The 27,475-nt window shown below is 45.3% G+C and overlaps 1 protein-coding gene across 1 annotated transcript in view; it reads right to left on the reverse strand.

Moving 5' to 3' along the window:
* Positions 1-10,126: 10,126 nt before the first annotated feature.
* Positions 10,127-27,475, reverse strand: part of LOC141056805 (uncharacterized) — an 85,476-nt gene continuing 68,127 nt past the window's right edge. Inside the window, exon 3 of the mRNA XM_073553288.1 lies at positions 10,127-11,369. Coding sequence (XP_073409389.1) covers positions 10,252-11,369 — 1,118 coding nt within the window. The 3' untranslated portion in view covers positions 10,127-10,251. The remainder of the gene's footprint in view (positions 11,370-27,475) is intronic.

Consider the following 27,475-nt stretch of genomic DNA (forward strand, 5'->3'; position numbering starts at 1 on the left):
GGGGTGCACCTTACGAAGACTGGAAAGCATGTATTTGGAAGTCGCCTTGCTACACTTGTAAGGAGAGCTTTAAACTAGAACAACATGGGAAGGGAAGCAAAAGACCAGAAAAAGCCATACACCTGACAAATGCTATTGAGAACTCTGCTATTAGAAGTGGAAAGGAAGAACAAAGACGAAAGAATCTAATTAATAAAAATATTGGAGAAAGAGAAACCAATCACAAACTAAAATGTTTCTATACTAATGCACAAAGCATGGGCAACAAACAAGGAGAATTGGAACTACTAACACAGGAAAAGAAATATGATGTCATTGGAATCACTGAAACTTGGTGGGACAATACACATGATTGGAATACAAGACTAGAAGGATACAACTTATTTGCAAGAAACAGACTTGATAAACGAGGAGGGGGTGTCGCATTGTATGTTAGAAACGCGTATATCTGCACAGAGATTGAAGCTTCAGAGACTGGGAGTTCTGTGGAAACTGTTTGGGTAAGAATACAAGGACAGAAAAATGGAAAGGACACCATTGTAGGCATTTACTACAGGCCGCCTGTGCAAGCTGAAGCTATGGATGAACTCTTTATACATCAAATGGCCAAGTTCTCCAAAAAATATGACATAGTTGTCATGGGAGATTTCAACTATCCAGACATTTGTTGGGAATCTCTCTCAGGCAAAACTAACAGGTCAAGGAAATTCTTATCCTCTCTTGCTGACAACTTTATCTTCCAAAAGGTAAGGGAGAAAACAAGGGGAACTGCTACCTTGGATCTAATCCTTATAAACAGGGAGGAAATGGTTGAGGAGGTAAAAGTGGCTGGGACCCTAGGAGGTAGCGACCATGCTATTTTAGAATTTTGGATAACTAGAGGCGGAAGAACTGTGAAGACTCAGACGTCAAGGTTAGATTTCAGAAAGGCAGATTTTAAGGGATTCAGAAAGAGAATTGGAGGAATCCAATGGCTGGATATCCTTAAAGACAAAAATGTCCAGGAAGGATGGGAAATCTTGAAAAATGAAATTCTCAAAGCACAGTTGTTAACAATTCCGAAAAGAGGGAAGAATAGGAAGCAGTTAAGGAAACCAGGATGGATGAACACAGAACTTAAGCACATGCTAAAAAGGAAGAAAAAAATGTTTATAAAATGGAAAGAGGGAGGCATATCTAAAGAAGAATATAATGCTGTCTGCAGAACCTGCAGGGCACAAATCAGATTATCTAAAGCTGAAAATGAATTGAGGCTTGCAAGAGATGTCAAAAGCAATAATAAAGGATTTTGGGGATATGTCAAAAGTAAAAGAAAAGTCAAAGATGCTATAGGATTTTTACAGGATGAAAATGATGAAATGGTAAGACAGGATGTTGAGAAGGCTGAACTTTTAAATTCCTATTTTGCATCTGTTTTCTCTCAGAAAGGAAATGTAACATCAACTGTTATTCACTGTCCTATTAAGGGAATAGAAGAATCCAGGATATCTATAAACAGAAAGATAGTGAGGAAACACTTAGCTAGCCTAAATGAATTCAAGTCTCCAGGTCCAGATGAATTACACCCCAGAGTACTGAAGGAGATAGCAGAAGAAATTTTTGAACCCCTCTCTATAATCTTTGAAAATTCTTGGAGAACAGGAGAAGTGCCAGAAGACTGGAGAAGAGCAAATGTTGTTCCTATCTTCAAAAAGGGGAAGAAGGTGGACCCAGGTAACTATAGGCCGGTGAGTCTGACTTCTATACCAGGAAAGATCTTTGAACAAATTATTAAACAACATGTATGTCAATACCTGGATAAGAATGAAGTGATTAAACAGAGTCAGCATGGGTTTGTAACTAATAAGTCATGTCAGACTAACTTAATTTCCTTCTATGACGGTATCACTGATTGGGTGGATCAAGGAAATGCTGTAGATATAGTATATCTTGACTTCAGCAAAGCATTTGACAAAGTCTCTCATACAATCCTTATTGAAAAAATGATTAAGTATGGAATGGACAAGGCAACTGTTAGGTGGATTCATAACTGGCTTAGTGATCGGACCCAAAGAGTGGTCGTAAATGGCTGCACATCCAGTTGGAAGAATGTCTCAAGTGGGGTACCACAGGGCTCTGTCCTGGGCCCTGTATTGTTCAACATCTTTATCAACGATTTAGATGAAGGAATTGAGGGTAAACTGATTAAATTTGCTGATGACACAAAGCTAGGAGGGATAGCTAATACTAGAGAAGAGAGAGAGAGGATTCAAAAAGACTTAAATAAACTGGAGAAGTGGGCAGCAACAAACAGAATGGTTTTTAACAGGGAGAAATGCAAAGTACTACATCTGGGCAATAAAAATGGAAAAAGCATATATAGAATGGGAGGAATAGGGCTAAGTGACAGCACATGTGAAAAAGACTTGGGTATACTAATAGATCACAGACTGAATATGAGTCAACAGTGTGATGCAGCAGCAAAAAAGGCAAATGCAATTCTAGGATGTATTAACAGAAGCATACAGTCTAGATCACGTGAAGTCATTATTTCCCTCTACTCCTCTTTGGTCAGACCTCATCTGGAATATTGTGTCCAGTTTTGGGCACCACATTTTAAAAAAGACATCAACAAACTGGAGCAAGTTCAGAAAAGAGCGACCAGAATGGTGACCGGTCTGCAAACCCTGTCTTATGAGGAAAGGTTGCAGGATTTGGGAATGTTTAGTTTGCAAAAGAGAAGACTGAGAGGAGACTTAATAGCTGTCTACAAATATCTAAAGGGCTGTCACATTGTAGAAGGATCAACTTTATTCTCATTTGCACAAGGAAAGACTAGAAGCAATGGGATGAAACTGAATGGGAGGAGACACAGATTAGATATTAGAAAAAACTTTTTGACAGTTAGAGTGATCAATGAGTGGAACAGGCTGCCACGAGAAGTGGTGAGTTCTCCTTCAATGGAAGTCTTCAAACAGAGGCTGGACAGACATCTGACTGGGATGATTTAGCGAATCCTGCTTTGAGCAGGGGGTTGGACCAGATGGCCCAGGAGGTCCCTTCCAACTCTACGATTCTATGATTCTATGATTCTATGATTAGGTAAGATCAGATAGTTAGTATGAAAAGTTCTGAAGATCAAAGCGCTACTTGGAGGAGATAGCTCAGATATGGTAATGGGTCATAAAACCTTCTGACAAATTGAGTCCTGTGTGAATAGAATCAAAGATAGTAATGAATTTATGCTCCCACACTCTCCGATGCGTCTGTGATTTAAAATTGCCTTTTAAAATGACAACTTTCATATTGCCTATGTTGTGTCCTGGACCACAGAAATGTTTGGCCACAGGTAAATGGGTTTTTTTGTCTGTAATTGTATGACGATGAGACCTCATCCTTGCTCTCAGTCTCTGTCCTGTTTCTCCAACATAGAGGCCACCCACAGGACATATATTGCATAGAATTAAATACACCACATTGGAAGAGGAACATGTGAATGTCCCTGGGATCTTATAGTCCTGCTGTGTGTTGGGAATTTGGATTTTGTCTTTGGTCTCTATATGAATGCAGGTTTTGCATCTTCTCCCATGTTCCTCTTGGTGAATCTGAGGGCATTGAACTTCGGATAATGATGTTTCTTAGATTGGGAGGTTTTCTGTAACATAGCAAGGGGGGGTCTTTGAATAGTGTTTTTAACCGGTCATCCTTGTGTAGGATATGGTGAAGTTTCTTAGCCATTTTTCTGAGTATTTCAAGCTGTGTGTTGTAGGTCACTACCAGAGGTACACGATTTTCCTCTTTTTTTCTGTATTGAAGTACTTGACTTCTAGGGATCCTTGTGACCCTAACGATCTGACCATCAATGGAGGTGGGATGGTAACCTTGATTTAAAAATGACATTTTAAGCTGGGTTAGGTGTTCATCCCTGTCCTTGGGACTGGAACAGATATGGTTATATCTGAGGGCCTGGCTGTAGACAATGGATTTCTTAATGTGTTTAGGATGGAAGCTGTCCCATTTGAGGTATGTGGGACGGTCAATTGGTTTCCGATATACTGATGTTTGGAATGAACCATTTTGGATTTTTATGGTGGTGTCTAGGAAGTTGATTTTTGTTTTTGAATGGTCTAAAGTCAAGTTTATGGTTGGATGAAATTTGTTGAATTTGTCATGGAAATTTAGAAGTTCTTGTTCAGGCTCAGTCCAGATTATTAATATGTCATCAATGTAACGGAAATAGGCAAAGGGTTTGATGGAGCAGGATGCTAAAAAGTCATTTTCCAGTTTAGCCATGAAGAGATTAGCGTACTGGGGTGCCATTTTACTTCCCATAGCGGTGCCGGTGCGTTGTAGGTATAGCTCCTCACCGAAAGAGAAAACGTTGTGTGTGAGGATGAATCTGGTAAGTGCTATTACAGACTTGGAGGGGATCCCATTGGCCTCAAGAAACATTCGGCAGGCCGCTAGTCCATCTTCGTGTGGGATGTTGGAATATAAGGATTCGACGTCCATGGTGGCTAAGATGGTGCTGTCGGGGAGGGGACCGATCATGGATAGCTTATTAAGCAGGTCTGTAGTGTCCTGTATATAGCTGGCTGTCTTCCTTACCAGCGGCTTGAGGATGTTTTCAATCCACCCTGAGAATTTTTCAGTTAGTGTTCCCACCCCTGAGATGATTGGCCTCCCTGGGTTGCCTGGCTTATGAATCTTGGGAAGCATATAGAAAGTTCACATCCTTGGATTCTCGGGTATTAAGTCCAGAAGGTTTATGGGGTCTGTACATAGACCTTTGATGACTCTTTTCAACTCCCTCAGATATTTTGGAGTTGGGTCATCATCCAGTTTGGTGTAGTACTGTATATCCATCAGTTGTCTGTGAGCCTCTTTGATGTAGTCGGTTGTATTAAGGAGAACTATGGCACCATCTTTATCCGCAGGCTTAATAGTGATCTCCCTGTTGTTCTTAAGGCCGTGAATCGCCTTTTTCTCCTGCAAACTTATATTAGATGTTTCCTTTGCTTTTTTATCCAATATCGTGGACTGCATCGAATGTCTAAATGAGTCAATATATTGGTCCAAAATGGTGTTGCGGCCAGAGGGAGGAGTCCAGTCAGAGTTTTTCTTATTCTCTAGTTTGACTTGAGTTTGGCTGCCCAGAAGCCCCAAGTCCTCTTTGACAGAGAAGAACTCCTTCAGTCTAAGTCTCCTGAAGTATTGTTCCATGTCACTACAAAGTTCTGTTTTGTCTAGAGGTTTTGTAGGACAGAATGTGAGACCTCTGGAAAGTACATTAAGTTCTAGATTAGTGGGTTTGTAAGATGACAGATTAATAACACAGCTGACTGTACCTGTGTCCTTCTGGTGGTTTTGCCCCATGCTGTAGTGTTTAGGAGGGTCTTGACTGGTGCTGGAATGTAATCCTGCTTTCAGTCGAAGTCTGTGGAGTTTCTTTTTCTTGTTGTATATTAGGTACGACTGCAGTGTTGTATAGAAAAGCTGCATTTTCTGCTGTATGTCACCAGCAATTGTACTCCTTAAAGTTTGTATTTCCATTTGGACCGTTTTCTTGGTGCTGTAGAAAACATGAATAAGGTGGTTCCGTAGTCTCTCCGAAGTCCTATAGCAGAGGTGTTGTGAGTAATGAGTATTGTAGGTATTCCGAATGGGATTCTTTAAGCTTAGTCCTTTGGGTATTAAGTGCTCCTTCTTGCATCTTGTTAAAAAGAAGATGTCGCTATCCAGTTGTGCCAGTTTCTTCAGACGATCTTTCAGTTCCATAGATTTACGGTACATTCTGGTATCCTCCATTTAGTAAAACGAAAAAAGTGGTTTGGTACCGTGTTAGCCAGTAGAAAAAAATATATAAAGTGCTCTCAGTGAGAGAAACAAAATAGGAATCTTGTTATAGGAATTTTGAAATAGGAATTTTGTTTCTCTCACTGAGAGCACTTTATATATTTTTTTCTACTGGCTTTTTTCTGCTTCCACGAGATCAGGTAGGGAGTCCTCATCCTCTTGACCGTCTTCTGAAGCTAGCCGACAGCTTGCTATCATTGGAAAGTTCCGGTCATGGTACTCCTTAATCATATTCACATGGACAGTCTTTTGTCTTAGCCCCTGATCATCTAAGCAAGAAGATAATTGGTATCATTTAGTTTTCTGTGAACCCGGAAGGGACCCTCCCATGTTGTCTGCAGTTTATTCTGCCAATAGGGAACAATCATTAAGACCTGTTGTCCGTCTACAAACTCCCGATAGCGTGCTTTACGGTCATACCATGTCTTCTGTCTGGTTTGAGCCATACGCACATGACTCTGGGCTAAACTAGTGAGTTGAGCCAGGGTTTCTCGCAGCTTTAGGACATAAGGGACAACAGGGGCTCCTGTATCTTCAACTTGTCCCTCCCAATATTCTTTTAGCAGGGTTAAGGGTCCTCGGACCTTTCTTCCATAGAGTAGTTCAAAGGGGGAAAACCCGGGGGACTCCTGGGGAACTTCCCGATAGGTAAACAAGAGATGGGGTAGGTACTTCTCCCAGTCTGAATCTCTGTCAGTGAAGGCCCGCAGCATATTCTTCAGAGTGCCATTGAATCGTTCACAAAGTCCATTTGTTTGGGGATGATACGGGGTCGTTCGGATCGCTCGTACTCCACAGGTGCGCTACAGACACTGGACCAGCTCTGACATGAACTGGGATCCTTGGTCTGACAAGATCTCACTGGGGAATCCTACTCTGGTGAAAATGGTAACCAGGGCCTCGGCCACCTTGGCTGCAGAAATACTTGACAAGGCCACAGCTTCTGGATATCGGGTGGCATAGTCCACAACAGTGAGAATGTACTGCTTTCCAGATTTACTTGGTTTAGCCAGAGGTCCAATGATATCGACAGCTACTCTTTGAAAGGGTTCTTCTATTATAGGGAGCGGTTGCAGGGGTGCCTTTGGGTGATCTCCGGGTCGCCCTCTACTCTGACAAATGTCGCAAGTTCGGCAGAAATGCGCTACGGCTTGGGAAATCCCAGGCCAATAGAAAGATTGAGTCAATCGTCTCTCAGTGCGTGTTTTGCCTTGATGGCCAGCAGTAGGAATGTCATGAACAAGGTGTAATAGGGGAATTCTGTATTTCTGAGGAACAATCAGCTGTTTGCTATAAGTCCAGGGCTTATCTAGGGAATCAGCATTGGTAACCCGATACAGAAGTTCATTTTCTCTGATAAGAATCATAGAATCGTAGAGTTGGAAGGGACCTCCTGGGCCATCTGGTCCAACCCCCTGCTCAAAGCAGGATTTGCTAAATCATCCCAGTCAGATGTCTGTCCAGCCTCTGTTTGAAGACTTCCATTGAAGGAGAACTCACCACTTCTCGTGGCAGCCTGTTCCACTCATTGATCACTCTGTCAAAAAGTTTTTTCTAATATCTAATCTGTGTCTCCTCCCATTCAGTTTCATCCCATTGCTTCTAGTCTTGCCTTGTGCAAATGAGAATAAAGTTGATCCTTGTACAATGTGACAGCCCTTTAGATATTTGTAGACAGCTATTAAGTCTCCTCTCAGTCTTCTCTTTTGCAAACTAAACATTCCCAAATCCTGCAACCTTTCCTCATAAGACAGGGTTTGCAGACCGGTCACCATTCCAGTCGCTCTTTTCTGAACTTGCTCCAGTTTGTTGATGTCTTTTTTAAAATGTGGTGCCCAAAACTGGACACAATATTCCAGATGAGGTCTGACCAAAGAGGAGTAGAGGGCAATAATGACTTCACGTGATCTAGACTGTATGCTTCTGTTAATACATCCTAGAATTGCATTTGCCTTTTTTGCTGCTGCATCACACTGTTGACTCATTCAGTCTGTGATCTATTAGTATACCCAAGTCTTTTTCACATGTGCTGTCACTTAGCCCTATTCCTCCCATTCTGTATATGCTTTTTTCATTTTTATTGCCCAGATGAAGTACTTTGCATTTCTCCCTGTTAAAAACCATTCTGTTAATTGCTGCCCACTTCTCCAGTTTATTTATATCTTTTTGAATCCTCTCTCTCTCTTCTCTAGTATTAGCTATCCCTCCTAGCTTTGTGTCATCAGCAAATTTAATCAGTTTACCCTCAATTCCTTCATCTAAATCGTTGATAAAGATGTTGAACAATACAGGGCCCAGGACAGAGCCCTGTGGTACCCCACTTGAGACATTCTTCCAACCGGATGTGGAGCCATTTATGACCACTCTTTGGGTCCGATCACTAAGCCAGTTATGAATCCACCTAACAGTTGCCTTGTCCATTCCATACTTAGTCATTTTTTCAATAAGGATTGTATGAGAGACTTTGTCAAATGCTTTGCTGAAGTCAAGATATACTATATCTACAGCATTTCCTTGATCCACCCAATCAGTGATTCCGTCATAGAAGGAAATTAAGTTAGTCTGACATGACTTATTAGTTACAAACCCATGCTGACTCTGTTTAATCACTTCATTCTTATCCAGGTATTGACATACATGTTGTTTAATAATTTGTTCAAAGATCTTTCCTGGTATAGAAGGAAAAGCTGCAAACTCTCTTCCCTGTACAGCGCTTGCCATCCCTAAACCTTGATGATCAATTCTATTATGTAAACAATTCATTGATTTGAAACTTACCTTTGCAGTCTTCTCTTCTGTTCAGCAGGGGGGCTTCAAGCTCATGCGTGCTTGTCGCACACTGACACTGAGCCACTCACACTGCCCTTTCCAGACACAGCGGCTGGATTGATCTTTAGGGACAAAAATGCAGATTAGATAGATATTAGCATGGAATAACTTAGTAACATAGTTAGTAACGCCAAAAAAAAAACATTAGTCCATCCAGTTCAGCCTATAAAATTCTGTCAGAATAAATCCCCAGATCTACGTCCTTCTAAAGAACCTAACAATAACAAGCAGATTCTACCCTAAAATATTCCCCTTCATTGTCCCCTTCTTGTAGTAATATGCCCCATCATTGTCCCCTTCTTTGAGTAATATGCCCCATTCTTTTAATAATGTGCCCCATCCTGATCCCCTTCATGTAGAAATTGCCCCATCATGATCTCCTTCATGTAGAAATTGCCCATTCCACCTCCATCATTTCCTCCTCACCACCCAATCATTGCCCTCTCCATCACTCACATCATTGCCCTCTCCCCATCATTGCCTTCTCCCCCATCACCCGCATCATTGCCTTCTCCATAACTCCCATCCTTGCCCTCTTCACTACCACCCCATCTTTGCCCTCTCCCCCATCATTGCCTTCTCCATCACTCACATTATTGCTTTCTCCATCACTTCCATCATTGCTATCACCCCCATCACTCCCATCATTGCCTTCTCCATCACTCCCATCATTGCCTTCTCCCCATCATTTCCTTCTCCATCACTCACATCATTACACACACACACCTCTCACCTCTCCGCGAACTCGCCGGAAGCTTCCTCTCACTGGCACAGCGGCTGCGGAGCTGAATGATGATGTTATCCAGCAGCGCTGCTGACTGCCATGTGAGGCAGGAAGCTACAGATCTGGAGCGAGGACACTTGTAGATGAGGTGATACCACGTGCCAGCAGAGAGGGCTCTGCATGCCATAGGTACGCCATCACTGGTCTAGGACAATTTGTTTGCACCACTAATTAACAGCAGTTACAATACCAAACTAGGTCGGTCCCTATAGGATAAAAACACAAGAATTATACTGTATTTTCACATACTATCTATTCCTGACACTGGAGTGGCTTATAAACTTACAAAGTATATAGCTTGAGGTCTGGGGTCTGCCAATATGTGGCTAGTTTTCTGACTGTTTCGGATAACATGATTTTAGTTTTTTTTGTCTAGTCTCACTTGAATATAGGTCAATATTAAATTGTCTCCTGATGAGTCGTCTTTGGTGAGGATGATGAAACCCGTAGAAATGAGAGGCTTGGAGAGTGAGTGTGTATATGTCACCTCATCCTATATACCCTCAACCTATTAGTCACCTACTGACTAACCTTCAGGGAGTGAATTATGGGTATAGTTTTACATTTGGAATTAATAAGTTTATTTTTTCCTTTCATCAGTAAACATGAGGAATGACAAGAGACAACCCCTTTAAGAAGATCCAACATTATGAACATAAAAAAGGCTTCTCCCCTATGTGATGTCTCTGATGTTTATTAACAGTTGATTTTCAAGTAAAATATTTCCCACATTAAGAAAATGAAAAAAGCTTTTCCTCTGTGTGACTGCTGTGATGTCTAACAAGATGCTCTTTCCGGTCAAATCATTTCCCACATTCTGAACAGGAAAAAGGCTTCTCCCTTGTGTGAGTTCTCTGGTGCCTAACCAAATTTGAGTTAAGATTAAAAGATTTCCCACATTCTGAACATGAAAAAGGCTTCTCCCCTGTGTGACTTCTATGGTGAGTAACAAGCAGTGATTTATCTGCAAAAGATTTCCCACATTCTGAACATGAATATTGCTTCTCTCCAGTGTGAGTTCTTTGGTGCTTAACAAGATTTCTTTTCAGGTTAAAACATATCCCACATTCTGAACATGAAAAAGGCTTCTCTCCTGTGTGTATTCTTTGGTGTGCAACACAATGTGATTTGTTGTTAAAACGTTTCCCACATTCTGAACATGAAAAAGGCTTCTCCCCTGTGTGAGTTCTATGGTGAGTAACAAGCAGTGATTTATGTGCAAAACATTTCCCACATTCTGAACATGAAAAAGGCTTCTCCCCTGTGTGAGTTCTATGGTGAGTAACAAGCAGTGATTTATGTGCAAAACATTTCCCACATTCTGAACATGAAAAAGGCTTCTCCCCTGTGTGAGTTCTATGGTGAGTAACAAGCAGTGATTTACGTGTAAAACATTTCCCACATTCTGAACATGAAAAAGGCTTCTCCCCTGTGTGAGTTCTATGGTGTTTATCAAGATTCCCTTTCTGGTTAAAACATTTCCCACATTCTGAACATGAAAAAGGCTTCTCCCCTGTGTGAGTTCTCCGGTGTGTAACAAAATGTGATTTGTTGTTAAAACATTTCCCACATTCTGAACATGAAAAAGGCTTCTCCCCTGTGTGAGTTCTCCGGTGTGTAACAAAATGTGATTTGTTGTTAAAACATTTCCCACATTCTGAACATGAAAATGACTTCTTTGCTTTAGGAGCAGTTTGCTTTTTAATGTCTCTTTTGTGACTTTGATTTTCCTTAGTAGTCGGTAATGAATCAGAAGATGGGACCTGTTTCATAGGATCAGATGACAGATCTTTGCTGTGAATGGATGATGATATATCTGGAGTAATGGTAATCACTTCAGTTGTATCTTGTAGGATCTCAAGATCATCAGATTTAATAGTTGAAGATGTCAGCTGTCCCTCTGATCTCCTGGTACAGTCATCTGCTAAGATAAAAAAACAATTTTTTTAATAAAATATCCTTGAGTTTTATATTCTTGAACATTTCTACTTAAACTGTCCATAAAAATGGCAAGCTATGTAAAAAACTTTAATTATTTACCAAGACAATGACAATTCACAGTCTAATAGAAAACCTTGTTGGATGAACCAGTAGTGTGCGGTGTTCAACTGTCCGTTCATTCTGCCTCCCAAATATCAAATAGAAAGAAACCAATCAATGTTATGTAAGCAAAAATAATACCAATTCTCATCTCACAAAAACAAGTCCCCACTCAGGTCCATCATCTGTCATTAGAAAAACAGAGGTTCCCACACTATTAGTGGCTCAAAGGCTGTTGAAAAGCAACAGAGTTTCTATAAACCAATCCAGCAAAATCCGCTCTCACTCCGGAGTCTTGCAGTGTGCGCAAACAACATTTAGGATCCCTGTATTTAGCAATATTATAGTGAGAAGAATCCACTTAATTTTTGGTGTGTGTCTCCTGGAGCACAATCTGGGCATTATGTGCTGGGTATCAAAATGGCAAATGTGTAATTTTCACTCTCCAACATCCACTGCGTGTTAATTTCCGGAAAGTGGCTGTGGAATCAAAATATTCACTCCTCCTGTGGTCTAAATTGCTGGTACCCCTCGTTTGATGATAGAAAAACCCACAATGGTGACAGAAATATCTTGAATCTGACAAAAGTAGTAATAAATAAAAAATGACCCCCGCGGTCACAGGGGTCGCAGCTGCGACGGGGCCCAAGCGCTTAGGGGTCTGGGCCCCCAGTCAGGGCATTAATGCCCTGACTGGCGTATGGAGCCCAATGAGCAGAGGAGGCCCGCATTGGGCCCCAGCGGCGGGGCAGGCTGGGCGGGAGGGGGGTCAGAGAGGCACCATGTCAGCACCGACCCCCCCGCCGCATTGAACTGTACCGGCGTCTATGATGCCGGTACAGTTCAAAGCAATGATGGAGGAGAGCGTCAGCCGACGCTCCCTCTCCCATCATTCCCCTGTCTGCCTCTGACACATGCGCACTAACTGTTTATCAGGCAGAGCAGGAGACAGGAGCTGGGAGCAGCGGAAGCACGATTAGAAGGTGAGGAGAGTTTTTCTTTTAGTTTATGCAACAGTACAGCCAGGACTGTGGGGCCATTCTCGGGGGGGCTGTATACCATGGTGCTGTATACCATGGGGGGTGCTGTGCTGTATACCATGCAGGGCTGTATACCATGCAGTGCTGTATACCATGGGGGGTGCCGTGCTGTATACCATGGGGGGTGCCGTGCTGTATACCATGCCGTGCTGTATACCATGGGGGGTGCTGTACTGTACACCATGGGGGTGCTGTATACCATGGGGGTGCTGTATACCAAGGCGGGGTGCTGTGCTGTATACCATGGGGGGTGCTGTGCTGTATACCATGGGGGGTGCCGTGCTGTATACCATGCCGTGCTGTATACCATGGGGGGTGCTGTGCTGTATACTATGCTCTGCTGTATACCATGGCGGGGTGCTATGCTGTATACCATAGGGGACTGTATACCATGGGGGGTGCTGTGCTATACACTTCATGTCCTCAGAACTTCCAACCCTCATCCTGGGAAATTTCAACATCCCCATTAACAGCCCTACCTCCACATCTGCATCCCAGCTTCTATCACTAACCACCTCTCTAGGCCTCTCGCAGCTTTCAACCTCTGAGACACACAAGGACGGTAACACCCTGGATCTGGTCTTCGGTCAGCTCTGTTCAATCTCCCACCTAAATAACTCACCGCTTCCACTCTCTGACCACAACATTCTCTCCTTCACGCTCACAAATCCTCGCCCACCCCAGCTTACTCCTACCTACCACACAGTCAGAAATCTACAAGCCATTAACCCTCAGACACTTTCAGATTCCCTACACTCATCACTGTCCCCAATCTCCTCTTTATCCTGTCCTAATCTGGCTGTTCATCACTACAATGACACTCTTAGAAGCACCCTTGACCAAGTAGCTGCCCTCACCCTCAGAACCTCCAAGCACAGAGTAAAACAGCCCTGGCTCACATCGCAAACTCAACTTCTCCAGCAATGCTCTAGGAGTGCTGAATGCCTATGGAGAAAAACCCGCACACCTGAAGACTTCATCCACTTCAAATTTATGTAAGAACCTATAATGCTGCCCTTCACCTCGCCAAACAGACCTACTTCACCACCCTGATCTCCTCACTAGCCAACAACCCCAAGAAACTTTTTGACACTTTTCACTCCCTCCTCAGGCCAAAAGCACAAGCCCCTATCACAGACATTTGTGCTGATGCCCTGGCCTCCCACTTGACAGAAAAAATAGATAATATCCGTAAGGAAATCTCTCAACCACCAAGTGCTGTGACTCCCATCCCTTCCTGCATCTCCCCTGGCTCACTTTCCACATTTGATCCCATCACAGAAGAAGAAGTCTCCAGACTCCTCTCTTCTTCTCGTCCGACTACATGCACTACTGACTCCATTCCCTCCAGTCTCTCTCTCCAGTCGTCACAACCCACCTAACTACAATCTTTAATCTCTCCCTCTCCTCGGGCATTTTCCCATCCTCCTTCAAACACGCCATTGTTACTCCATTACTAAAGAAACCCGCTCTCAACCCATCCTGCACCAACAACTACAGACCAGTCTCCAATCTCCCCTTCATCTCTAAACTTTTGGAACTCTTAGTTTACTCCCGCCTTACCCGTTACCTCTCCACTCACTCCCCTTCACAGACCGGCTTCCGCCGCCTACATTCGACTGAAACTGCACTCATCAAAGTGACCAATGACCTTCTGACAGCAAAACGTAACGGTGACCACTCTCTACTCATTCTTCTTGACCTATCTGCAGCTTTCGATACTGTTGACCACCATCTCCTACTCTCTAGGCTCCAGTCACTAGGCATTAAGGACACTGCTCTCTCCTGGTTCTCTTCCTATCTCTCTGACCGCTCCTTCAGTGTTTTGTTCTCTGGCTTCACGTCATCTCCTCTTCCTCTTGCTGTCGGGGTACCTCAGGGCTCAGTCCTTGGCCCCCTTCTTTTCTCTCTCTACACAGCCCCAATTGGACAGACCATCAGCAGATTTGGCTTTCAGTAACATCTTTATGCTGATGACACACAACTATATACGTCTTCTCCCGACCTTACCCCCGCTGTACTACAGAACGCCAGTGACTGTCTGTCCACAGTCTCCAATATCATGTCCACTCTCTATCTGAAACTCAATTTCTCCAAAACTGAACTTCTTCTGCTCCCGCCGTCTACTAACCTCCCTAAATCTGACATTTCCCTCTCTGTGGGTGGTACCACAATAACACCCCGGCATCAGGCACGCTGTCTGGGTGTTATGTTTGACACCAATCTCTCCTTCACATCCCATATACAATCTCTTGCCCGCTCTTGCCGCTTACACCTAAAGAACATCTCTAGAATCCGCCCTTTTCTCAACATGGAAGCAACAAAAACCCTCACTGTAGCAATGATCCACTCCCGCCTGGATTACTGCAATGCTCTATTAATTGGCCTCCCTGTTATGGATGAGTCACCGAAGGAGGAAAAACAGGCCCTGAAGCCGCTAGGCTTCAAAAAGACTATATCAGCACTCAGGTAAATTCTGAAGACAGAGCCAGAGATCAACAGATCAGAGACAAAAATGGAATTCAGCTCACCCCCGGCCGGGGATCTCTGAACTCCATAAAACAAGGCAAACAAAACCAGAACTAAGGAGTACAAAAGGCAGAGACAAAACTTAGCTTTGAGAAGCAGAAATCAGACTGGTCTCCAAGATTCCAGCAGGAAAATCACCAGCAAGGCAGCAGGGCGTCGGCTGTCTTATATCCAGTCATCAGTTCCTGTGACCCAGTCATCATCTACCTGCTCAGCTGTTTGGTAATCAGCCTCACTACCTTCCTTCGCCAGAAGAGGGAGTTCATCAGACCTCACTGGTGAAGGGAAAAATGAACTCACAACAGTACCTCCCCCTTGAGGAGGGGTCACCGAACCCTCATCCATGCCACCAGGGCGATCAGGGTGAGCCCGATGAAAGGCACGCACCAATCTTTCGGCATGAATATCAGAGGCAGAGACCCAGGAATTATCCTCCTGACCATAACCCTTCCACTTAACCAAATACTGGAGTCTCCGTCTAGCCAGACGGGAATCCAGTATCTTCTCTACCTCATACTCCATGTTACCTTCAACCAATACAGGGTCAGGAGGTGCCACCCCAGGAACTACTGGTTCAACAAACCTCTTCAACAAGGACTTATGGAACACATTATGAATCTTAAACGTGACAGGAAGAGCCAACCGAAAAGAGACGGATTAATAATCTCCAAAATCTTGTAAGGTCCAATAAATCTAGGCTTTAAACTTAGGAGAAGCCACCTTCATAGCGATATTTTTTTATGACAACCAAACCATATCAGCCACCTTAAACTGGGGACCAATGGTACTATGCCGGTTGGAAAACCGCTGGGCCTTTTCCTGGGAGAGAGACAACTTATCCACCACTTGGTCCCAGATCCGATGCATTCTCTCCACCACAGTGTCAACACCTGGGCAGGCAGAAGGCTCCACCTGCCGAGGTGTTGACCATCTTAGAGAATCTATCACAAATCACCCAAATAACGGTCATTCTCTGAGAGACAGGCATATCAGAGATAAAATCCATTGAAATATGGGTCCATGGCCTCTTGGGCACCGGCAAAGGCATCAACAACCCACTAGAGCGAGAACAAGGTTTAGACCGGGAGCAAGTCCCACAGGACTGCACAAAATTCCAGACATCACGAGACAAGGCGGGCCACCAAAAAGACTGACTCACCAGATCTCTAGTACCAAAAATACCTGGATGACCAGCCAATGCAGAGCAATGAACTTCAGACATCACCTTCTTCCTCCACTGGTCAGGAACATACAACTTTCCACTGGGACAACGCTCAGGTTTGTCCTCCTGGAACTCTTCCAGAGCACGTCTCAAATCGGGCGAGATGGCAGAAAGAACTACCCCCTCGCCTAAGATGGTAGCAGGCTTGGTCACAACAGGAGAATCAGCAAAGAAACTCCTAGAGAGGGTGTCTGCCTTGACATTCTTAGTGCCAGGAAGAAAAGAGACCACAAAATCAAAACGTGTGAAAAACAAGGCCCACCTAGCCTGTCTAGGATTCAAGCGTTTGGCCGACTCCAGGTAAATCAAATTCTTGTTGTCAGTAAGGACCACAACCTGGTGTCAAGCTCCCTCCAACCAATGTCTCCACTCCTCAAATGCCCATTTCATGGTCAACAGTTCCCGATTCCCCACATCATAGTTACGTTCGGATGGGGAGAACTTTCGGGAAAAGAAAGCACAGGGATTAATTTTAGATGTCACAGGATCTTTTTGGGACAAAACAGCTACTGCATCAATCTCAGAGGCGTCCACCTCTACCTGAAACGGGAGTGAGACATCAGGTTGCCGCAGAACGGGAGCAGAAGTGAATCTTCGCTTCAGCTCCTGAAAGGAAAAAACAGCCTCCGGAGACCAATTCAGCACATCAGCACCCTTCTTAGTCAAATCAGTCAATGGCTTGGCAATACTAGAAAATTAGCTATAAATTTCCGATAAAAATTAGCAAAACCCAAAAACTTCTGGAGGGCCTTCAAAGAAGTGGGCTGAACCCAATCATAAATGGCCTGTACCTTGGCCGGGTTCATTTCAATAGTTGACGGAGACAAAATGAATCCCAAAAATGAAATCCTCTGTACCCCAAAAAGGCATTTCGATCCCTTGACATACAGGGAATTCTCCCTCAAAATCCGGAACACAGTCCGAACATGGTCCACATGAGAGTCCCAATCCTTGGAAAAGATCAAAATATCATCCAGATAGATAATCAAAAATTTATCCACAAAGTCTCGGAAAATATCGTTCATGAAGGACTGGAAGACAGAAGGGGCATTAGTGAGCCCAAAAGGCATCACCAAGTACTCAAAATGTCCCTTCGGAGTATTAAACGCCGTCTTCCATTCATCCCCATGCTTAATGTGAATAAGATTATACGCCCCCCTGAGGTCAAGCTTGGTAAACCAGCAAGCACCTTTAACTCTGGAGAATAGATCAGAAATCAGGGGTAACGGATACTGATATTTAACAGTAATTTTGTTGAGGGCACGATAGTCAATACAAGGCCTTAATGAACCATCTTTTTTAGCCACGAAAAAAAAACCGGCACCTAAGGGTGACGAGGATGGTCTAATATGACCCTTCTCCAACGCCTCCTTAATATAGGATCGCATAGCCTCGTGTTCGGGTACAGATAAATTGAAGAGCCAACCCTTGGGAAATTTGCACCCCGGGCTCAGCTCAATTGCACAGTCATAACTCCTATGAGGAGGCAAAGACGCAGACTCATTCTCACTAAATACATCATAAAAGTCAGCCAAATAGTCAGGAACATCATGCGACTGGGGAGAGGTGGAGAAAACAGGAGCATCACTAAGGGCACACCGACAACCCCAACTCACCACAGACACAGATTTCCAATCCAAAACTGGATTATGGATTTGCAACCAGGGAAACCCCAGAACAATGGTATCATGCAAATTATGCAACACCAAAAATCTGCAATTTTCTTGATGGTCTGGGGCGACCCGCATTACCACCTGGGTCCAAAACTGAGGTTTATTTTTCGCCAAAGGAGTCGCATCATTACCCCTCAAAGGGATAGGCATCCGCAAAGGCGTCATAGGAAATCCACAACGTTTAGCAAAATCCAAGTCCATCAGGTTCAGAGCTGCTCCCGAATCCACAAAAGCCTTAGCGGAAAATGTGGACAGGGAGCAGATCAGAGTAATTGCCAGAAGAAACTTAGGTTGAACACCAACCACAGAAAACGTGTGAGCACAACGTTTCTCTCGTTTAGGGCAGACAGAAATAATATGCGAGGCATCTCCACAAAAAAAAAACACAGCTTATTACGCCTTCTGAACTCCTGATGTTGCCCCCTTTCACAAAACTCTATCACATTGCATAGGTTCAGACATTTGTTCAACAGGTGGCAACACCTCTCGTGCGGTCTTACGTTCACGCAAACGCCGATCAACCTGAATGGCTAATGACATAGAATCGTCAAGACCTGAGGGAACAGGAAATCCCATCATAGTATCTTTTACGGTTTCTGACAAACCTTTCCGAAAGAGAGCTGCCAAGGCATCATCATTCCAGGTAGTAAGGACCACCCACTTTCGGAATTTTTGACAGTACAACTCTGCAGAATCCCGACCTTGGCTCAATGCCAACAGGGCCTTTTCAGCCTGATCAATAGCATTAGGTTCATCATACAACAACCCCAAGGCTTGAAAAAATGCATCCACATTATTTAGAATAGGATCATCAGGTTTCAAAGAAAACGCCCAATCCTGGGGATCGCCGCGCAGCAAAGACATGACAATTTTAATCCGCTGCGCGGAGCTCCCCGACGAGTTAGGCTTCAAGGCAAAAAATAATTTACAATTATTCTTGAAATTCAAAAATTTAGACCGATCCCCAAAAAACACATCAGGAGTAGGGATCTTTGGTCCAGCAGCATGTGAATGAGTAAGATAGGCGGAAATTCCCCGCACTTCCTCAGCGAGCTGCTCCACACGATCAGACAATTGCTTCACCTCCATTGAGAGAAAAAAAAAAATTCCCCCTACGGCCTCAGAGATAGAGGAAAAAATATACACAAAGAAATTCTGACACCTTTTTTTTTTCTTACAATTCTTTCCTGCTATTGAGTACCCTAGGATCTGCGGTATGGCTGGTGATTCTGTAATGGATGAGTCACCGAAGGAGGAAAAACAGGCCCTGAAGCCGCTAGGCTTCAAAAAGACTATATCAGTACTCAGGTAAATTCTGAAGACAGAGCCAGAGATCAACAGATCAGAGACAAAAATGGAATTCAGCTCACCCCCGGCCGGGGATGGCTGAACTCCATAAAACAAGGCAAACAAAACCAGAACTAAAGAGTACAAAAGGCAGAGCAAAACTTAGCTTTGAGAAGCAGAAATCAGACTGGTCTCCAAGAATCCAGCAGGAAAATCACCAGCAATGCAGCAGGGCGTCGGCTGCCTTATATCCAGTCATCAGTTCCTGTGACCCAGTCATCAGCTGTTTGGTAATCAGCCTCACTACCTTCCTTCGCCAGAAGAGGGAGTTCATCAGACCTCACTGGTGAAGGGAAAAATGAACTCACAACACCTCCCTGTCACTTGACTATCCCCTCTCCAGTCCATTCTTAATGCAGCTGCCAGGGTCGTCCATCTGGCTAATCGGTACTTGGACGTGTCCGCTCTTCGTCAGTCATTACACTGGCTGCCCATTCATTATAGGATCCAATTCAAAGTACTTGTTCTCACCCACAAAGCTCTCCACAGTGCGGCACCCCCCCACATCTCCTCCCTCATTTCTGTCTATCGGCATAGCCGATCGCTGCGCTCTGCAAACTTTCGACTTACCTCTGCACTAATCTGTACCTCCCACTCCCGACTCCAAGACTTCTCCATGCTGCTCCTATCTTCTGGAATGCTCTACCCCAAGAAATTACGACTAACCACAATTTGCATAGCTTTAGGCGCTCCCTCAAAACACATTTGTTCACAGTGGCCTATCACATTCACTAATCAAAGTCATTCTATGTGTAAGTGTGCGTGTGTAGCCCATTCACTATCTCTATCCATCCTTCACTCCCTCAAAATGGCTGGACCTTCATTGTAAAAATACAAATGTAAATACACACCTGTACTTTGTATCTCCCTCACCTCATTGTAGATTGTAAGCTCTCACGAGCAGGGTCATCAGGTTGCCGCAAAACCGGGGCGGAAGTGAATCTTCGCTTCAGCTCCTGAAAGGAAGAAACAGCCTCCGGAGACCAATTTAACACATCAGCACCCTTCTTAGTCAAATCAGTCAATGGCTTGGCAATACTAGAAAATTTTGCTATAAATTTCCGATAAAAATTAGCAAAACCCAAAAACTTCTGGAGGGCCTTCAAAGAAGTGGGCTGAACCCAATCGTAAATGGCCTGTACCTTGGCCGGGTCCATTTCAATAGTTGACGGAGACAAAATAAATCCCAAAAAAGAAATCCTCTGTACTCCAAAAAGGCATTTAGATCCTTTGACATACAGGGAATTCTCCCTCAAGATCCGGAACACAGTCCGAATATGTTCCACATGAGAATCCCAATCCTTGGAGAAGATCAAAATATCATCCAGATAGATAATCAAAAATTTATCGACAAAATCTCGGAAAATATCGTTCATGAAGCACTGTAAGACAGAAGGGGCATTAGTGAGCCCAAAAGGCATCACCAGGTACTCACAATGTCCCTCCGGAGTATTAAATGCCGTCTTCCATTCATCCCCATGCTTAATGCGAATAGGACAGGAAAGGAAGGTTGCTGTCTGCAATCTGCCAAAACCCTATCAAAGACATAAGCCAACAGCTGATATGGAAAAAGACCCTGAAGCAGCTAGGCTTCAAAAACTATATCAGCACTCAGGTATTTTCAGAAGACAGAGCTAAAGGAATTCAGCTCACCCCAGCAGGGAATGGCAGAAATCCAGAAAAACAAAGCAAACAAAGTCAAAGCACAAATGCAAAAAGCAGAGCAGAAAAACTTAGCTTTAGAAGAGCAGGAATTCAGACTGGTCTCCAAGGATCCCACAGAGAAATCACCCGCAGGGCAGAAGGGCGTAGGCAGCCTTATATCCAGTCCGTAACTCCACTCAGCCAGTCATCATCATTAGGCTCAGGTGCCTGATAATCAGGCTCACTACCTTTCCTTACCAGAAGAGGGAGTTCATCGGGCCTCAGTAGTGAAGGGGAAAATGAACTCACAACAAGCTCCATTACCTCCAGTAACCACAAGAGGGAGCCCAGAAAGAGAACTCACAATCCCTCTGTCAATCTGACCAGCTCCACTACCTTCAGTAATAACCAGAGGGAGGCCAGAAAGCGAATTCACAACAGGGGGTGCTGTATACCATGGTGGGTTGCTGTGCTGTATACCATGTGGTGCTGTGCTGTATACCATGCGATGCTATATACCATGGGGGGCTGTATACCATGCTACGCTGTATACCATGGGGGTGCTGTGTTGTATAGAATGGGGGGGGTGCTGTGCTGTATACCATGCGGTAATGTGCCGTATACCATGTGATGCTGTGCTATATACTATGTGATGGTTACATCACTCCGCCATACTCACCCGGCCTCCGCTCCCACGCCGCAGTTGGCCTCCGCTCCCATGCCGCAGCCTCTCTCCACCCGACGGCCGCAGCGGTCACCTGAGACGGGCTCGCGACCGATGCCGTCCCTGCATGCTATGCGCATGCACCATAGGCCGCGGCCGCGCCTCCTTCCTGCTTCTTATGCTCCGGCTGTGCCCTGACCCGGAAGCACCTTTGGACTAATGGTGGACCAGACGGGGCCATATCAGGCTGCTTCCCCCTGAGGGAGGCGCCTGATCATTGTGTTTCCAGCACTCTGGCCTCGCTACATCGTGTACGCTCTGCTCCTGCAGTTCCGTTCTCGGCTGCTCCCCGCAGCAGCTTCTCAGTCCTGCTTCCCGTGTTCCTTGTTCTCTTCCGCAGTTGTCTTCTGTGTTCCTGCTCCAGTCCTGTCTCCAGTGTTCCTGCCGTCCTACTCCAGTCCTGCCTTCAGTGTTCCTGCCGACCTACTCCAGTCCTGTCTCCAGTGTTCCTGCCGTCCTACTCCAGTCCTGCCTCCAGTGCTCCTGCCGTCCTACTCCAGTCCTGCCTCCAGTGTTCCTGTCGTCCTACTCCAGTCCTGCCTTCAGTGTTCCTGCCGTCCTACTCCAGTCTCAGTCTTACTCCGATCCATCCTGAGCCGCCCCTCTTGGTACCGGCTACCGTGGTACTCGAACCCCTGGGCCTGCTCCTAACGGTCCCTGTATAGGGGTCGGTTCCACCTGGCAGCTCGCCCGGGGTCCCTCGGTGCCACGGTCCAGAGGGTCCACTCCCGGGGTTTCCTGCTCCAGACCACTCACGCTAACAGTGATGCTGTGCTATGTACTATGCTGCTGTGTTATATACCATGGGGGGGTACATTATATTCTATGGGGGAGGCTGTGTTATATAATATGAGGGGCGGCATTATATTCTATGGTATAGCAAGTCAGACATCTGCCCTCTGCTCCTTTCATTCTCTATGTGGGGGTGGAATTATGGGAGCGATGAGGCTGTGGACAGTTCGGGGGATGGAGCCTGGGCTGGTCTCAAGGGGGCCCCGAAAATTTTGCCAGTATGGGGTCCCCGAAACTCCTAGTGGCAGCCCGGGGTGGGGGGACCCCATTTGAAAGTTCGCATAGGGGCCCATAACTTTGTAGTTACACCATAGCTTTTTAACCATGCTTCCACAGTATTTAAAAAAAAAGTAAAACTCATGAAATTTATTTTTTATTTTAGGATATTTGTGTTTTTTGCTTTTTGTTTTCTCTGGTTAATGGTCATGTGTTAATATGCACTTACATTGTGCATACACATTAACTTACCTTCTCAGTTCAGACTCCAGTTTTTTTTTTTTTTTTAACTCATGAAATAGGCCTGGACAGGAATTATGGTACCCTTAACTTAACCGCTTTGTGACCACCAAGAGTAGATAAACGTCGGCACTAGCAGGACTTTGTGCACCGCCGACGCTTGTCAGCGGTTTTGTGCTCATCGGGCCCCCCATGTACCTTATAACTGGGGGATTCTGGCACACAGCGCTTCCTGTGACCCCCGACCTCATTGAGACCTGATTGGTTCAGGTCCTTATGACGTCAGTGTCACACCAGCCAATGAGACAAATCACTAGATAAGTTTGTTGTAGCAGCAAACTTTTCTGGGCAATCTGCCTCAGATCTCCTGTCAGTGAGAGATTAGAGAAGAAACAGTGTTACAAGTGCTGCTGCAAACAGCTGTGTCAGTCAGCGATTGTGCTATAAAGTAAAAAGAAACAGATAAGGCATGTTAGAGTTAGTGCTAGAGTTAGGTTTAGTGTTGAGGCTAGAGTTAGGGTTACTGTTAGGGTTACTGTTAGGCTAAAGTTAGAGTTACTGTTAGGGTTTATTCTAAAGTGCGGTGGTGCTTTGTGCTGCGTGGAGAGCTCCGCTGGCATTTTGTCAAAGCCTGGAGACCCCCGCAGTTCCATTGCTGGGATGCGGTGGTCTCCGGAAAAATGGCCGCCGTGGGCGGCGCATGCTCGGATTCAGATCTCTGCCACCGCATCGCAGCAATGGAGCTGCAGGGGCCTCCGGCTTTGACAAAATGGCGGCATAGCCCCCCACGCAGCACAGAGCACCGCCGCCCCAGCATAGAGCGCTGCAGCCACACCAGCACAATGCGCTGCCGCCCCAGCACAAAACACTGCCGCCTCCCTAGCACAGAGCGCTGCCGCCGCCCCAGCACAGAGCACTGCCGCCGCCCCAGCACAGAGCGCTGCCACCCCAGCACAGAGCACCGCTGCCTCACCAGCCTGGGATGGGATTTTCCGGAGGCCTGGGCCACCAAACAACCTCTGTGACCACTCTTGCACCTGTGCTGATCCCCCCGATAAGCTGAATTCGGACTGTAAGATGGACCCCCATTTGGCACATTTTTTCCCCTATTTTCCTTTTGAAAATTTTGGGTGCATCTTATAGTCCGAAAAATACAGTTATTATTTTTTCTTCACTGCCCAATGGTATAATCTTCTATGGAACAGCTGTGGTGTCAGTATACTCACTGTACCACTAGAAGAATTCATTCAGGGAAGTATTTGGAAAAATGTAGTCACTTTTGGGGGCTTATGCTGTCCTGGCAACTCAGGGGCTCTGACAATGTGACATGTCACCCACAAACAATTCCAGCAAAATCTGATCTCCAATATGGCGCTACTTCCCTTCCAAGCTCTGTCATGCGGCCAAACAGTAGTATTCTTCCACATATGGGGTATGGGCGTACTCAGGAGAAATTGCTCAACAACTTTTGGCATCCAATTTCTCCTGTTACCCTTTGGAAAAAAAATGAGGGTGAATAGCTTAGTTACTCACCGATAACGGTGTTTCTCGGAACCCATGATAGCACCATGGAGAGAGGGGATCCGCCCATCAGGTACAGGAACCTACAGATAAAAAGGGCGGCACCTCTCCTCCGCCCCCAGTTGGTTACAGAGCATCAGAGGGTCTCCAGGTTAGTTAACAACAAAAGAATATACATAACATTGTAATGTTGCATATTATCAAGAAGCACCGTGTCTAAATGAAAACCAATCTACGAACAGTAAAACGTGCTCACCGCACACATGAAGGGGGGGAATAAGCGGGTGTTGTCATGGGTTCCGAGAAACACCGTTATCGGTGAGTAACTAAGCTATTCCCTCTCACCCATGACAGCACCACGGAGAGAATTTCAGAGATTTGTAGCTTAGGGAGGGACCACAGCCTGAAGGACCCTTCTCCCAAAGGTCAGGTCAGACGTAGAGGCTAGATCTAAACGATAGTGTCTGAAAAAGGTAGAAGGTGATGACCAGGTGGCCGCCTTACAGATCTGTTCTATAGATACCTCCGATCTTCCAGCCCATGAGGTCACCATCGCTCTTGTGGAATGAGCTCTCAACCCTTCCGGGATGGTATTTCCACTTGATGAATATGCCCTGGCAATCGCATCCCTTATTCACCTTGCCAGGGTACTCTTAGATGCTTTGAGTCCCTTCCGAGGTCCCTGGAAACACACAAAGAGAGAGCCTTCCTTCCTACATTCTTTGGTGGCCTCTAAGTACTGAACTAGGCACCTCTTTACATCTAGGGTATGAAATCTTTCCTCTCCCCTATTCCTAGGGTTTGGGCAGAAGAAGGAAGGACTGCCTCCTGGGACCTATGAAAATGTGATGCTACTTTAGATAGATATGCCGGGTCAGGCTTTAAGATGACTCTGTCGTCTAGTATTTTAGTAAACGGTGGCGCCGCTGATAAAGCTTGAATATCGCTCACCCTGCGAGTCGACGATAGCGCCACCTGAAGCACAGTTTTTAATGATAAGATATTTAGGGGTACTGACTGGATAGGTTCAAACGGGGGACCTGTTAGTGCGGATAGTGCGAGATTCAGGTCCCACAATGGTAATTTCAGGCTGACTATTGGCCTGGACCTGGTTGCGGCCCTAATAAACCATGTTACCCCGGGGCTGCCTGCCATATCCTGGTTATAAAGGGCACCTATGGCTGCTATCTGTATTTTCAGTGTGTTAACCGCCAGTCTCTGCTCTAAGCCCCTCTGCAGAAATTCAACAATTCTGTCAATCTGGACCCCATCCTGAACCCTTGTCCCGGAGGTGGACAGAAATTTCCTCAAAGTTCTCCCATAGGCTCGTCGTGGTCGGTTGCCTACTCTTTTGTAGTGTAGAAACTAGGCTTTCGGAGAACCCCCTTTTCCTCAGCAGTGCCCTTTCAAATTCCATGCTGTAAAATGGAGGTTCACTGCCCGAGGGTGTAACCTTGGTCTCTGAGACAGTAGGTCCGGGAGATCTGGTAAGATCCAGGGGTCAGTTATCGAGAGCATTCTCAGCCAGGAAAACCAAGTTCTTTTTGGCCAGAAGGGGGGTATCAGTATCATTCTCGACCCATCCTCTCTGACTTTCCTTATGACAGCCAGAATGAGAATGATCAGGGGAAAGGCATACGTTAGGTTCTGTGTCCACGGGAGCATCAAGGCGTCCAGGGCCCGAGGATTCCCCCTTTTCTTCCACTTTTTTATTTTTGTAGTCGGCAAACAGATCTATGTCTGGGATTCCCCACATTTCCACAATCTGCCGAAAATGGACCGTTTAAAGGCTCATTCTCCCTGGCGCAATTGAGTGCAACTCAGAAAGTTTGCTGTCTGGTTCTCTGTTCCCTGTATGTGCAGTGCAGGAAGAGATAGTAGGTTTATCTCGGCTAGGGTGAGGATTTTGGAGGACGTGTTCATTAGGGCTCGGGACCTGGATCCCCCCCCTGGTGATTTATATAGGCCACTGTCACTTGATTGTCCGAAAATATGCGGACATGATGACCTTGCAGCATGGATAGGAAGTGTGTTAAGGCATAGCCTACTGCCCAGAGTTCCTTTTGGTTTGAGGAGGCTTCTAATTCCTGGCCTCCCAATTCCCCCTGAGCCACCCTGCTGTTCATGTGTGCTCCCCATCCCATGGGACTGGCATCCGCGGTAATTATATGTGATTTTTATTACCCACGGAATCCATTTGGATAGGTTGTCTGTGTTTCCCCAACAGGCTAGGGAATGAAGTTTTGGAATCTAGGGTAATGCGACCCTCTAAGTGACCTCCTAATGCTAACTGGTTGGCTAATACATCCCATTGGAGATCTCTCCTATGTAGCTGTGCCCACTGGACCGCCGGCAGGCAGGCGGAGAGAGAGGAGAGAGCCTAGTAGTGACATTGCTTTTGTTAGTGTCATGGAAGGGTTCTGAATCGCCTTTGCTATCATTTGAGCAATTCTCTCTTTTTGTGGTCCGGGAGGTAACACTCTTGGGTGTTTGATTCCAGTGTTAGTCCTAGGAACTCCTGAATTTTGCTGGGCTGCAACCTTGATTTTTTCCAGGATTAGAAGCCAGCCGAGGTTCTGTAGAGTGTTCATCACTCTGTCCCTCCGTTCCTTGCATTTTGAGCCGAGTCGCTTGCTATTAAAAAGTCGTCCAAACATGGAATTATTAATATGTCCTGCTGCCTTAGGTGGGCCATCATTTCTGCCACTAGTTTCGTGAAAACTCGTGGGCTATAGATATTCCGAACGGAAGGGCCCTGTATTGAAACTCATCTCGCCATTTATAGAGACCGGCAGTCTGAGGTATTTTCGGTAGTCTTTGTGGATGGGGACGTCATAGTATGCGTCGCTGAGATCTAATACTGTCATAAGGCAGTGTGGGAACAGGATTTTGGTGGTTGACTCCATTTCCTCCTTTCTTTAGTAAACTTAGGACCTCATTTCCGAGAGTTTTTTGTTCTCATATAGATCTTATGGAGTATGGAGTTACCACGTATTTTTGAGGTGTGTGATGAACAGCCCACAGCTGCCACCAAATATG

Source organism: Dendrobates tinctorius, unplaced genomic scaffold (genome assembly GCF_039654945.1).
Source record: "Dendrobates tinctorius isolate UK_male_01 unplaced genomic scaffold, ASM3965494v1 ptg000200l, whole genome shotgun sequence".
Classification (NCBI taxonomy): domain Eukaryota; kingdom Metazoa; phylum Chordata; class Amphibia; order Anura; family Dendrobatidae; genus Dendrobates; species Dendrobates tinctorius.